Source organism: Vicugna pacos, chromosome 9 (assembly GCF_048564905.1).
Source record: "Vicugna pacos chromosome 9, VicPac4, whole genome shotgun sequence".
Lineage (NCBI taxonomy): Eukaryota > Metazoa > Chordata > Mammalia > Artiodactyla > Camelidae > Vicugna > Vicugna pacos.
This window is the reverse complement of record NC_132995.1, coordinates 39,954,522-39,968,017: the sequence shown is the minus strand read 5'-3', so window position 1 is coordinate 39,968,017 and position 13,496 is coordinate 39,954,522. Positions and strand designations below refer to the sequence as shown.

Genomic DNA, 13,496 nt, shown 5'->3' with positions numbered 1-13,496 from the left:
CTGATCTGATTCAGGTGCTCCCAGCGCTCCCTTGGCAGTCACAGGACCGGAGAGCGCTAGACACACAGTTACTAAATGACTTCTTCCAGTTCCCATATTGAGATTAAAATGAGAACTGCCGATAATACGTGTTAGGATAGAGATATGTTTAATACTTAGCGCCAAGTAAAATATATAAAGTTACAGAACTTAGAATCTGTCATGAACAGCAGTTTTCTGATAAGGACCGCTTGGATTAAACAGAAGCTTCCGGTAAATAAGGGCCCCATCCGCAATACAGAACACCGAAGCCGCGAGTCCAAACACCTGAAACAAAAACACAGTGTCACTGCTGTGGCTGTGGTCACACAGGTTTTAAGTGGTCTGCCCACTGGCTTCCTCTCCTGCTAGGGCACCAGGATTGCTCCCTACACTGTCACTCAATACTAAAATGGGAAGAGACCTCAGAGATCATTTTATTTTCATTCCCAAGTTTTCCCAGTACTTTCCTAGAGAAAAGGAAAGAGCAGAAACAATACTGAAGTGGTGTGAAGTCTGAAATAAATACTTGTCTGGCTCTGTTGACTTGCTCTTGGACATACTTTTAAAGCTCTACAGATGGTATTCAGTTACCAATCAACTCTTCTATACCCAGTGTTCAACTGTCTGACTTTCCTATTCCTATTTTCTACTGGAGAAAGGGTCAAAGTTAATGCCAGCTCAAGATTTAACCATGGTGATAAAAGCTTTGGAGAAATGGAGTAATAAGATGATCCAAAGTGAACTTTCAAAGGCTGGGCTACATCCACTTAAGGGGTAGGATTATAAACAGGCCTCAGGAAAATAAAACTGAGGTAAATGGAATAAACTAGCGCACAGCCTTCAGGTACTCTGATGGCTATTTGTGAACTGGTGTCTGGGCCAGAGAAAGGGGATGTCACTCTTTGCATGCTGTTTCATCAGTTCCATCCAACTGCCAGGAAGTCTGGCTTTCTGGCTCGCAGACACTGCTCCTTCTCCATCCTGAATCCCAAACGTAGCTTTCTTGGTTCTGCCCACACTAAGTAGCTCCTACCCATGCTTCCTGACCCTGGTACTCAGCATGTTGCCGGTCCTCCACCTGAAACCATCCCCCTGTTCTCCCATTTATTCCCAGAAAACTGTGATTCCATTGCCAGAGAGAAGTAGTTGGCTCCTCTTTTCTGTGCACCACGGTACTCTGTTAACAGCTATTTGCTTTTCTGTCTCCTGTATTAGGCTCTAAGTAACTTGAGGATAGCGCTCACATTCTAGTCCAGTGCTGTCCAAAAGAAATATAATGTGAGTTACCAGTGCAAATCCACATAATTTAAAGTGTTCTTATAGGCACATTAAAAATAAAGAAAAAGCAAGTGAAATCAATTTTAATAGTAAATTTATTTAGCCTGATACATCCAAAAGATTATAATTTTAATATGTCATCAATATCAAAAAGTTTTAAATGAAACATTCTATATTCTTTTTTAGGGGTAGCAAGTCTTTGAAATCCAGTATATATTTTACACTTAGAGCTCATCTCAGTTCAGAGGGGACACATTTCCAGTGCTCAGCAGCCACCTGTGGCCTGTGGCTCTATACTTTGTCAGCACTTACCAAAGTACATTTAAAGAATGACTGAATGAGTGAATGAGTAAATAAGTGAATCAAAGTAAATCCTACGCCTCATCCCTCTTTCTCCATAGTAGAGGGATAAGATTATCTTTAAAGACAACTGGGAGAAATCGCTGTTACAGCACTATCTCATATCTAGAGTAATTCCCACCCCTCATGAAGTTGCTTAGGGCCCAATGAAGCAGATGAAAAGCCATGGATTCTGACATACGTGGTCAGTTCTCCTAAATGGCCCATGTTATGAAAAGACAAAGAAGTAGGAGGGAGATTTCTTAAAGAAGAACTTTATAATTCACTTCTCTAAATTCTGAACCTAGAAAAGCCAAATGATTTTGAACCTCCTATAAGAAATCTCAGGTAGGGGAGGGTATAGCTCAGTGGTAGATGCCTAACATGCACAAGGTACTGGGTTCAATCTCCAGTACCTCCATTTATAATAAACAGATGAATAAATAAGTAAAAACTTTCTCCCCAAACAAAAACAAAACAAAATAAAATAAAAGTTAAAAAAAAAAGAACTCTCAGAAGAATATCAGATGGAACAGTATCCAAATCACTTGACTCCTGTGGTTTGCTCTGGCTTGCCTTCTAAATTAAACTGATTTCCTTGCTTCAAGCAGTGTTCAAAATGATCCTTTAGTTACCAGGCTTTCTACCGCCATTCCCTTATGATGAGACATCCTCTATTATATTCCTCCTGAAGCAGGATCAGGACAAGAAATAAGTAAGCCCAGAATAGTCTGTCTCACCTTAATAAGTGGTTATGTCTCCTTTTCTTGAAAAGGGAGCACTGTGAAACTCATCCATGGTTTGTTGGTTTGTTCGGCTTTTGGTTGACATCAGGTTTCTGAGAGCTAAGTATTGTAAGAGAGTCCTGTAGCTTTTCCTAGGCTTGTCTAGCCCTACATATCTATGCGAAATATGGAGGAACTTCTTTATTTGGTTAACTTCAGTTTTGTGTGAAATCTTATTCCTTCATGTTAATTAGGGCATGTGTTCACACACAAAATTATTAAGCCACTAGGTACTGTGTGCTGGCATAGGAGCCTCCAGGATGAATACAGTCTAGTTTTCTGTTCTCGTATCTATTTTTCAAGTAAAATTTGCATTCGGATCAAACCTGAAGGAAGAAACTTGAAAGACCTCTACTTACCCCTCCAATGACTATATATGTTGTGGTTTCTGGGATCAGTGCCAACATAGATATAAGTATCATGAATACTGCTGCTACCATTGAGTTGATAACATCCTGAAAACACAGAATAGAAAGGTCAGCTTTACATGAAGATCACCAAAAAAATGAATCAGCTCCCTAAAGATTTTGAAAGTTCTATTTTGTTAAACAAGTTTATTTAGTTTAAATAAATAGTTTTATTTCGTTTTAGGAAATCAAACTGCCACAGTAAAATGACACATATATACAGTATTTCATCTACAATGATGCCTAATGGTTCTCTTAACCGATGATACACCACTCATTTAACTACTTAACAGGCTTCTTTCTTTTTTACTTAAATGCAGTTGGAGGGAGAACTTACCTGGTTAGGAGTGGATGATGTATTATGTGGAAGATTTAAAGTAGAATGGTACACTGGGAAGTCAGAATGCCCAATTTTAATAATATAAGAGAAAGCGTGGCATAGTCTTACACTGTAAAACAACTTTATGATATTACCACAATGCAATTAATAAAATGTAAAGCAGGAGAAAGTGGTAATTTTCAGGAAAAAAACTCCCACACATCTGTATGCAACAGCTGATTAATTATAAATTATTTATGATGTTGTAGCTCATTCATTTAAACATTTCTTGAAATGAAGCATTTTCATTCTGAACTGTGGCTGTTAAGAGGTACAATTTACATTTTGAATGGATATATATAGTGTGGGAAAGGCAATAAATTGCCTTTATTTTGGAATGGTTTATGTATGTTTGCAGGTAACTGTACGCAGGAAGCAACTGTTAACACAGAAATATCAAACTTCAAAACCCTGGTAACTTAGAAAAGTAGTTATTACAAAGAAAATAGGAAGAGATTTCAATGGGGACGGAGCAAGATTAGATACACTTAAGCAGGAAAAAAAATTTTCATTTGCAGGAGCTATTGAGGCCAGCTGTCCCAGGTTAATGCTCTTCTGTGCTGGGTATTCTGCTTTGCTTCAAGGCAACAGGCCACACCTCTGCTTCAGACAGGCAGCCTTGCCTCCTGTAAGTAATTTGGGTAAGTGCATATGAATGGTTTTGGATAAAAATGGTGTTCTCAGGAGAGCAGAGAACCGTGGGGCGGCTGGAGGGAGGTGGGGAGGAGGGAACAGAGGCTAAGGATGCACCTGCCCGGAATATCAGTGATCCTTAATGGTCATTTAAAGCATTGTTTTTATATTAAAAACTAAACATCACTATGCCATGGAGTAGAATATAACTTTAACTACAAAAATGGAGATTTCACATAAATTTTGAGCCTGTACTTAGATACCACCACAAAGCCCCGGGCTGGCTCACTTGGTGTGTCTTCTGTCACTGGAGCACTGGAGGAGAATGGTCAGAGGAGGCCTGCGTGACAGACTGTCGGTTACGGCGACTTTGGGGCACTGAGACACATCACAAATCTGAGTGCAGGTGACCAAGGCCTTTCCTAATCAGCGAAGACAGTGGCCATCAGATAGAAGCATTTACAAGTTACCTTTTCCCACCTACAGATGAATTGGAATCTTCAGCCATCTTTGTGTCTCCTGCTTGTTTTTATAGTAAAAGAGCCTTGGGCAAGTTCTCCACCTGTTCTCTGGCCCATTCCTGTCAGTGCCTCTGCGGGGACCTCACTCTGTTCATTACCCTCCTTTGTCCCTGGCCAGGATTCCTCAGCTCGGTGGTGGCCCCTCTAGTTACAGTGGTCTCCTGCCTGCTCAGTCTAACTGTTCCCACGGCTGTACTATCACTGTCCACGAGAGGCAAACCACCCTGGTAAAGGTCACCCGGAGCCTCTATTAATACAGCCAGGGAATTTTTTTTTCTTCACACGTGACAGTATTCAGCTCTCCTTTCCTCCTGAAACGTCTCCTCTCCCTCGGGTCCTCTCCTGCCCTCCTCTGGCCACTCCTCCTTTTCACACCAGATGTCGGCATTTCCCAGCTTTCCCTTCCTCTTGCTCTACACTCTCTTTGAGCTGCTTGGGCCAGTCCCGGAGCTCATGTGCCATCTCAAGGTGATGACTCCCAAAGCTGCAGCTCTGACCCCTCTCTCCTTCAGATCTGAACATGTCCATCTGAATCCCATAAGCAACTAAGACCTAGTATTTCACCAACTGCACTTGGCCCAGCCTTAAACCTATGCTTCCTCCTATACTTCCTGTCTCATTATCCTCTTAAGATAGTTATTTAAATAGCAGGTACCCTTGATTTTCCTCTTATCCACACCCATCAAATCTCATGAACACCTCCTTTCTCTCCAGCTACCCTTTTAACCTTCATTCAGGACTTTCTTATGTTTCATGCCTGGATTATGATAACAGATGGTCTCTGAGACCTAATTCTGTTTTGTTCCTCCTCAAGCCATTATTGACACTGCTACTCAGCAATCTCCTATAATGTAAACTAATCATATCACTCTCCTAATTAAAAATCTCCCAAAGCTTCCAATGGCATTTGGGTTAAAACCCAGGGCACACACAACCTCGCATGCTCTGACCTCTTACTGCCTCTCACACCTCCACTCTGGCCCCCTCTCGTCACAGCCATTCAGAACTACCTGTGGTCCTTGAGGGTCAAGCTTTCTCCCCCAGACCCTCACATATGCTGATCCCTGTGTGGGGCAAGCCCTCCCATCCCCGTGTCAGTCGACTAACTACTTTCCATCCTCAATGCAGGCATAATTTTGGTCCCCTTCCCTGGCTAGGCGCCTCCACACCATCGTGGTATGCATCTGTCACAGCACCTGTTACACTGAATTGCCCGTCTATCTTGCTTCCTGGCTACACTGAAAATCTCTCAGGTGCAAGATTTGTGTTTTGTTTTATCAAAGAACCTATTACAGAATCTGGGATTAGCAGATACTCAACATTTGTTGAATAAATGATTTCATGAGACCCAGAGCAGAGAGGAATCTGGGTTTCATGATGGAGGAATAACTTAGTTGACCATGTCACACCATTTGTAAGAGTATATTATCAACCAGGTTTGATCCTCAGAGATCTGGAGACGACTCTCAGTATGCCGCACATGGCTACGCTCCCTCTCGGTGTGTCCTCTTAAACAGGACTCCAAGTTTATCACTGGGACATGTAGGAAGCTCCAGAGAATTATTACAATTTGGAGAAAAATAAATGCTAAAATGGGTTAGTTTTATTGACCTTGGGAAAGCAGAGTGTGAAGAGTAACTATACAACTTTTTGAGTACGGGATTAAGAGGATGTGGACCCTGTTCCTCATCTCCTTGAAGAAATCCTCGGAATAACTGAGCTTAGTCCTTTCTGCCACCAAATGATGCTGCAATCACTGAGGGCCAACTGAGGGAGGCTTTGTAATCTCTTCTCCTAACCCTCCCTCCCGTCAGGCCCAGCTCTGAAGCGTAGACCGAGAAGTTTGGAGAGTGCTACGAAGATCCTATTTCCCAGCTTTCCACTTTGGGGACTTTCTTAGCTCGTGATTAGCCCAAAATGCTCATCACTGGCCTTCAAAGGCGGTTCTGGAAGTCACCACTGTAAGGCATGCTTAGGGTCTGAGAGTAGCTCTAAAGTCCTCTCTCCTTAATACAGCTTATCAGCTTGGATATCAGCACTATGGACTCCAAGATGATGAGACCAGTGCAGCCATCAGTCCAGCCAAAGGGCGGCAGGGCAGCAGGGGGGTCTTAGAAAGGAGACCTTAGATAGGATTAGATAGGATTCTGAGGGTAAGACTTGAAAGAGGAGAGGTGAAGTCACTCAGTTTTCCCTAGAACCAGCTTACAGTCCAGGCTGAAGGGCCAAGTACCCTTTAGCTACTATCTTCAACTTGCCTATTTGGAGGGTTTCCAGAACCATTTGGGCATTCCACTAGGCAGTTTATTCCTAATGCTATGAGTATGGCAGGCAAAGTCCATATGCTACTAAGTAAGGTTCTGCAAGATGAGTTAAAAATTATTTAGCATTAATGATTACAGACATTTTTAAGTAGGATAATGTTGTGCTTTATTCAGCCTCTCAAATTATTTTGATTTTCCATTTAGTGATTAGGGATGTGTGCGCTTAGACACTTGTATATCTGCCTCCATCTCTATTCCCCAATTCTGAGGCTTTATCAACGTGCATTTAAAAAGGAAGTAAAGATAAAGAATGCTCAATAATTTTATCGACCACCATCTTAAATTTAAATTTCTTTTGGAGATCTACACCTAAGTGAATTCTCCTAACACCAGAGCCAGCCACATCTACTGATAGATGGAGCTCAGAGGAGAACTTGTGCTCTGTGATTGCCCTGGTGCCCTGAGAGTCTCCTCCGGGGACAAGACAGAGCACATTAGCAGTGGCTAGAGCTCCTCCTTCCTAAGCCTGTCAGAGATTCCTTAAAGGCAGAAGGAAACTAAAGAACAAAGTTTATTAAAATGTTTAACTATGGCAGGAAAAAATAATTTTAACGATGAAACTGAACACTTACAAGCAAAGGCCAAAATACACAGTTAACTAATCGATCAAGTCTGACTGTATATAAAACTATAAAAAAGAAAATAATGGTGACTTCAAATCCAGTGATGACGATGTATGGCTCTGGGGCTTGTGCGATGATAAAAAAGGTCATAGATGTCACAGTTAGCACCTATAGGGGAAAAAAAACCTATGATTTATTTAGGGATTATTGAATACAAGTTTAAACTGTAAAAAAGATCATTTCTTTTTTAAAAAAATTATTTGTTTTGGGGGGGTAATCAGGTGTATTTCTTTATTTAATGGAGGTGCTTGGGATTGAACCCAGGACCTCGTGCATGCTAAGTGTGCACTCTTACCACTGAGCTATACCCTCCTCCCCAATCATTTCTAAAATAACTAAAAAAACGGGTTTCTGCCATATACACACTCATCTAAAAGAGCTGTGACTACAGTGTACAGATGTCAACCTCTCTTTGTGTTCTAGAGAACTCCGTATCCCTCTGTTTTTTTCCACTTGTATACCTAATACCATCACTTCCCTCATCTGCTCACTTGATCTTTTCCCACTAAATACCTCATTTTCCCTCCCATACCTTCAATCTTTTCTCCTCCACCAACTCCTTTCCTCATCTTCCTATAAACATACCTGTTATCTTCTCTTAAAACATACACACCTTCCTTTCATCCCACTCCCCACAGAAATTCTCATTTTCTACTTCACCCTATAATGCTTCTCAAAAAGTCTGTATACTGGCTGCTGTAACTGCTTATCATCCACTCATCATGCTTTACCTCTTAACAATCTGGAATCTGCTGTCAAATTTAAACTTAGAATGTTGCCATGAAAAACGCTTGGGGAGGAAAGTTTAAAACAACTTGTCAGAGAAAAAAATTCTCTGAAGAACCCTGTGGAGAAGAAAAGGAAAAAAAAAAAAACCCGACAATTCTGATGCTTCACTTTTAAACACACTTCCTCTTATCTAAATACATGCAATCAGAATTAACAGAAATTTTAAGTGAAAAAACCTGTGAAGATAATTAATGTAATCCAGTGTACTCATTTCCAAATGAAGATTTAGAACACAGAAATGTTAAGTGATTTAAGGGAGAAAATAGGCCGGCAGGTTCCTGGGAGTCTGTCAATGTCACAATGTTCTTAGGAGCTACGGCTCTATCGAGAGTCTCTGTATTCTTGGAGAACGGTTTTGTCAAGAGTCTTCCCTGCTTGGACTTTAAGGATCAGTCTGGCAGCTGGTAGCATCCACATACTCTTTTAAACCTTATATCTCTGTAGGCTACTTATTCATAATTCTTTCAGTTACTTTACTAGTATAAAAATAGCTTACCTTTAGATTTCTAAATTGGTCAGTTTGCTTACGTAGCAAACATAGCTAGTTACTAAATAACTCATTCTTTATAATTAGTATATTTACTATTATATTATATATATATTATATATTACTGTAATATATATTACTATATATTACTACATGTCATTTCAAACCACTTCATTTACTCTACAGAACCAAGATCTTGAGCTCATGGGTTATGAAATCAAGGGCCACTTTTTCAGTCCCCAACCTCTGTAACCTTGGAATTCGTCACCATGTTATTGGGCATTGGTGGTTAGTCTATTTTCTTAACAGTTCCCATAATTTCAGTCACACCTGCAGCTCTCATATCTTTCCTAACTTCTGGCTTTTGTTTTCTGTTCTCTTTTAAATATCCCACTAACAACTCGAACATTTCTTCACCACTCGATGCTTTTGCCAAGATCAATGATTTCAAAATTACTGAATTTAATGAACATTTTTCAGTCCTTATCCTACTGGACCCCTGTGACCTGTTTGACGTTGGCTATCTTTTTCCTCCTTTGGCTCCCATGTCACCTTTCCTAGTTCTTATACCTCTGAAACTATTCTCTCTTGGTGGGCTTTCCTTTTACCCATCACTGGTATTCCTTTAGATTCTGTCCACAACCCACTCAGCAAATCTGGGTCTCTGTCCCACGTCAGCCCTCAACATCTCACACTGCTGTTGCCATTTAGAATATCTGAATCAAACCTACAGGAACCTTCAATTCACCATGTCCAAAACTGGTCTCACCTTGCCCCTTCCTCCTGTATTCACCATCTTAATTGGTAATAATTATAAAGATACCACCATCCATCTTTTCACCTGCCTAGAAACCTAAGATCGCTGCTCCTACTCACTCCCCACAACTGATCAATCATGAAGTCCTGACGACTTAATGCCTAATCATTTTGGGTATCCACTTCATCCCTACAGCTACTGTCCCTCAGTATCTTTCCCCTGAACTACCATGACAAAGATACTACAGTAAAATTCCTAAAATGAAAATGTGTGCATCTTTCCATCTATTTAAAACCCTTCAATGGTTCCCCATGGTCTTTAGAATAGAGCCTACCTTCACTGTGGTATTCAAAGTCTTTTGTGATTCAGTTCCTGTCTATTTCTCTCACAAAGAGTTGTTCACAGTTTATCCACAGGATAATTCCAGTGTTCAAATCTCAGTCCTCATCTTACTTGAACTATCATTAGTATTTGACAGAGTTGATCATTCCCTTGAGAAAGTTTCTTCACTTGGCTTCTAGGACACCATACTCTTGGTTTCTCCTCCCTAACTGCTCTCTCTCATTCTTCTTTTCTAGTGCTGCCTCCTCTCCCCAACCTCTTAATGTCCAAGTATTCCAGGGCTCGATCCATGGTCCTCTTCTCCACTCTGTCTACACTCACCCCTTGACGATCTCATCAGTCTTGTGACTTTAAATACCTCTATTTCTGAAGTGCCCATCTCTCTCCTGAAATCCAGTCTTGTATATTCCAAATGCCTATTCAGTATAGCCACTTGGATGTCTAGTAGATATCTCTAATCTAACAATGAAATCCAAAACTGAACTTCTGATCTTCTGCCTACATTTGCTTCACCCCCAGGCTTTCAGTGAACTCCATTCTCCCAGCTGCTTAGGTCAAAAACTTTGGCATTATCTTGGACTCCCCTCTTTTTCTCACACCACATCTGGCACACCGGCAAATCTTATTGGGGCTACTTCCAGAATATATCCCGAATGTGATCATTTCTCATAACTTACTCTGCTAACACCCTGGTCTGAGTCACTATCATCTCTTGTCCAGATTACTGCAGTAGCTCTAACTGGTCTCTGTTTTTTCTGTCCTTGCCTGTGCAGCTGTCCCCTTCTGCCCTCACCACCAATCTATTGTCAACATAGCAGCGGATGGGTTTTTTTTTTTTTAAATGTTAGATCACATATGTTATTCAAAACCTTCTTCATCTCCCAGTGTCCCCATGTCACTCCACTCCGGCTATACTGTTTTCCTTGCTTTTCCTTCAACCCTTTAGGTACATTCCTGCCATAGGGCCACTGTACTGGATTTTCCCTTGTCTTAAACACTCTTCTGTCAGATGTTCTCATAGCCAACTCCTTCATCTCACTCAGCTCTTTGCCCAGATGTCATCTCAACAAGGCCTAACCTGACCACTCTGTTCCTGCCACCTGCAACCCTCCTCTCTAAGCCTTCCTCTCCTTACCTGGCTTTTCCTTTTCTCTTGTCCCACAGCACCTGCCCCCTTCTAGAATATGACACCATTTATTTATTTATTGTGTCTATTGTTTGTCTTTCCTGCCCTCCCACCCTAATATGTAAACTCCATGAGGACAGGGATCTTTGTTTTGTTCCCTGTATCTCCCAACAGCCTGGAACAGTGCCTGGCACATGGTAGGCTTTCAATAAATATCTGTTGAATGAAAAAAATAAGACAACACTCAACTTCTTATGGTTTGTTGCATAAATCATGCTTTTTTTTTTTTTTTGCCTCCTTGTCTTTGCTCAGGTGGCTGTCCCTTAAGCCCTATCCAAGGTTCCCCTGGGAAGTTTCTGGACACCTCCCTTTATCTTGTCCTCCGTTAGATGCCTCACTCTGTGCCCTACCTTCATCTTATCACATATCGTAGCTTTCTGCTCGTGTGTCTGTCTCTCTAAAATGAAGGACTCCAGGAGTCACGGACTTTTGCCTTGAGTGTCTTTGTTGTTTCAGGTTCTAACACAGTGCTGGGAATACATTAAAAACTGGAAATGTTTGTTGAGGGAATTAATGTGTCAAAAATGAAAACTTTCTCACAAAATCCTGTTCCTCCTCCAGTGTTCCAGAGCTTTCAGTACCTGGCATAAACTCCCAGACTCTCAACCCTGATTATTTACTCCCAACCCAAGGTAATCTCTCCATCCTTTGACCTCTGGAATAGTTTTCTAAACTTCTCGTTTGCATTCTGACTTGCGCTATGTTATAGTTATTTCTCAGAATCACAGCCTTTGGTGTGGGAAGGACCTTGCATGCCATTTGTTCTACCCACTCACCTGAAGTTGGAATTGTCATTACAACATGCTCACTAAGTGCTCATCTGGGCCTATTACCTCTGCTCTCTGGAAATGTACTGCCTTCTCAAGTGGCCACTTAATTTTGGGAACGTTCCCGATAGAAAATTCTTCCTCATATTATGCGGAACTGTTTCCTTGTAACTTTTAACTATTTCCACCCCTCCCCTATATGTCACCTCTTTAAAACTTGAAAAGTATTTGAATTCCTTCAACATAGTCTCCTATGATAATTTCCACTTCTCTAACTAGCCAGGTGGCCTTCCTCCAATTGATGATTCATTCTCTCCAAACCTCTGTCCACATTTGGCTGCAATGCTCCTGGCATGTCTGATGCCCCAGAAACCACAGACCCATCGTCCTTGCTCTGGACTGTAGCATCCTGGTCCTTGCTAACGTCAAATTTCTGTGTTACAGTTAAGTAAACAGCACTGAAACCCCTCCGTCTTTATTTTTTGGCATCTGAGTGGTACAACTGCAGCTGCCTCACATGGTAACCTGGCTACCCGGTGTGTGGGTCCATTCATGTAACTATGCTGATTTTGTTTTAGGAGTGTGTCCATAGCCCCCCTGATAGGGAGGACAGTGCCTTATTTCTCTTCTACCTCCAGGGCGCAGAGCGAATTGCCTTGCCTCTAGGGAGGCTTTGATAAAAGCAAGGTTGAAAGAGAGGACAGGGCGTTGCTCTCCGTTCTTTGCCGCCCAATCTCCCGGGCCCGTGAGCACTCTGGTACATGGTCCCCCAACCCCGCGGCCCCGCCCTCACCAGCCGCAGTATCTTCACGTGGCCTTTCACGCTGAAGCAGAAAGGGCGCTGCTTCGGTTTCTGCTTCAGAGTCGGCATTGCGCCTGCAGACCCAGCAGCAGCACTTGCCCATCAGTCCCCCTTCGCAGTGCACCACTCCGCCGGGCCTCGCGCGGATACTGCAACCGCCTCACCGCCGCGCGCTGCTCTTCTAGGTTTCTTCGCCCTCGCGCGCGCATGCACACATCACCCTGGCCCGCGCGCATGCGCATGCGCCTTCCCGAAACCGCCAGACGGCTGCTCTGGCTCTGCGGGCTGCTGGGGTTTCCCGGTGCATTTTCACAGATCTAGAGGGCCGCCACGAAGGCCAGCCCGCTGTTAGCAACGCCCCGCCCTGCCATGGACCCAGGACTGCTGCTGTCCAGCTCTCCACAGGAGTTTTTTTTTTTTTGTCAGGAAGCCCTGGAGCGGGGAGGGGAGGGGGTGGTGCGGTGAGGTGGCAGGTGGGGTGAAGAAGCGGGTTCTGCCACCCCAAACTATGGACATCTCCAGTACCACCACTTTAGGGAGGATTTCCCTTGGTCACTCTGTCTAGAGGAGCCACCATCACCCTCTCCTCATAGCATTTATCACTAGGTGATACATAGATACCTTAAGAATGTAAATTGCACAAGAGCAGGGGCTTGCCTGTCTGCTCTCCGTGCAGGGTGCCCAGGGTCTGGCACATAGTACATGTAGAATGTGTAGTCTGAACGAGTGGTTTGGGCCTCATACCCTCCCTATTCCTGCCCCCTGCGTATCACAGTCTGGGTTTGTGAGCCTGTTTGTTCTGCATGTTTTTGTTTTTGCCTCCCACTGGTGCTGGTTCTTCCCTAGAACGACCTGGGGCCTTCAAATACTCAATTCAGTTCGTGTTTTTCGCAAGTGCTCCTATGATGCTCCATCATCTTTGAGCCTTTCTTTTTAGGGATGTGAAGTATGTGTGGCTCCTTTTATGTGATTTAAATTCTGTCTTGGATAATTTGGCCATCACCCCAGTCCATTCAGACCACTGAGGGTCCTACCCATCTCAGCTTGAGTTCATTT

The 13,496-nt window shown here is 42.7% G+C and overlaps 1 protein-coding gene across 2 annotated transcripts; it reads right to left on the bottom strand.

Annotated features, from left to right (window-relative positions):
* Positions 1 to 131: 131 nt before the first annotated feature.
* Positions 132 to 12,627, bottom strand: CKLF (chemokine like factor). 2 transcript variants are annotated; one of them, XM_031680670.2, is made up of 4 exons: positions 12,432 to 12,627; positions 7,260 to 7,418; positions 2,783 to 2,878; positions 132 to 306 (listed from the first exon to the last, which is right to left on the bottom strand). In XM_031680670.2, the coding sequence occupies exons 1-4, from the start codon at positions 12,507 to 12,509 to the stop codon at positions 190 to 192; spliced, it is 450 nt and encodes a 149-aa protein (XP_031536530.1). In that variant the 5' UTR covers positions 12,510 to 12,627; the 3' UTR covers positions 132 to 189. The 2 variants fall into 2 exon arrangements, with proteins under 2 accessions (XP_031536530.1, XP_031536529.1); XM_031680669.2 differs by lacking the exon at positions 7,260 to 7,418 and having other exon boundaries at positions 12,432 to 12,624.
* Between the last annotated feature and the right edge of the window lie 869 nt (positions 12,628 to 13,496).

Coding starts and splice junctions, on each gene's coding strand:
- CKLF (XM_031680670.2), bottom strand. CDS start 12,509: ATGCCGACTCTGAAGCAGAAACCGAAGCAGCGCCCTTTCTGCTTCAGC. Junction 2,879..7,259: donor GTGTATTTTGGCCTTTGCTT/GTAAGTGTTCAG, acceptor CTGTGTTTTCAG/GATGTTATCAACTCAATGGT. Junction 307..2,782: donor CATATATAGTCATTGGAGGG/GTAAGTAGAGGT, acceptor TTTTTGTTTCAG/GTGTTTGGACTCGCGGCTTC.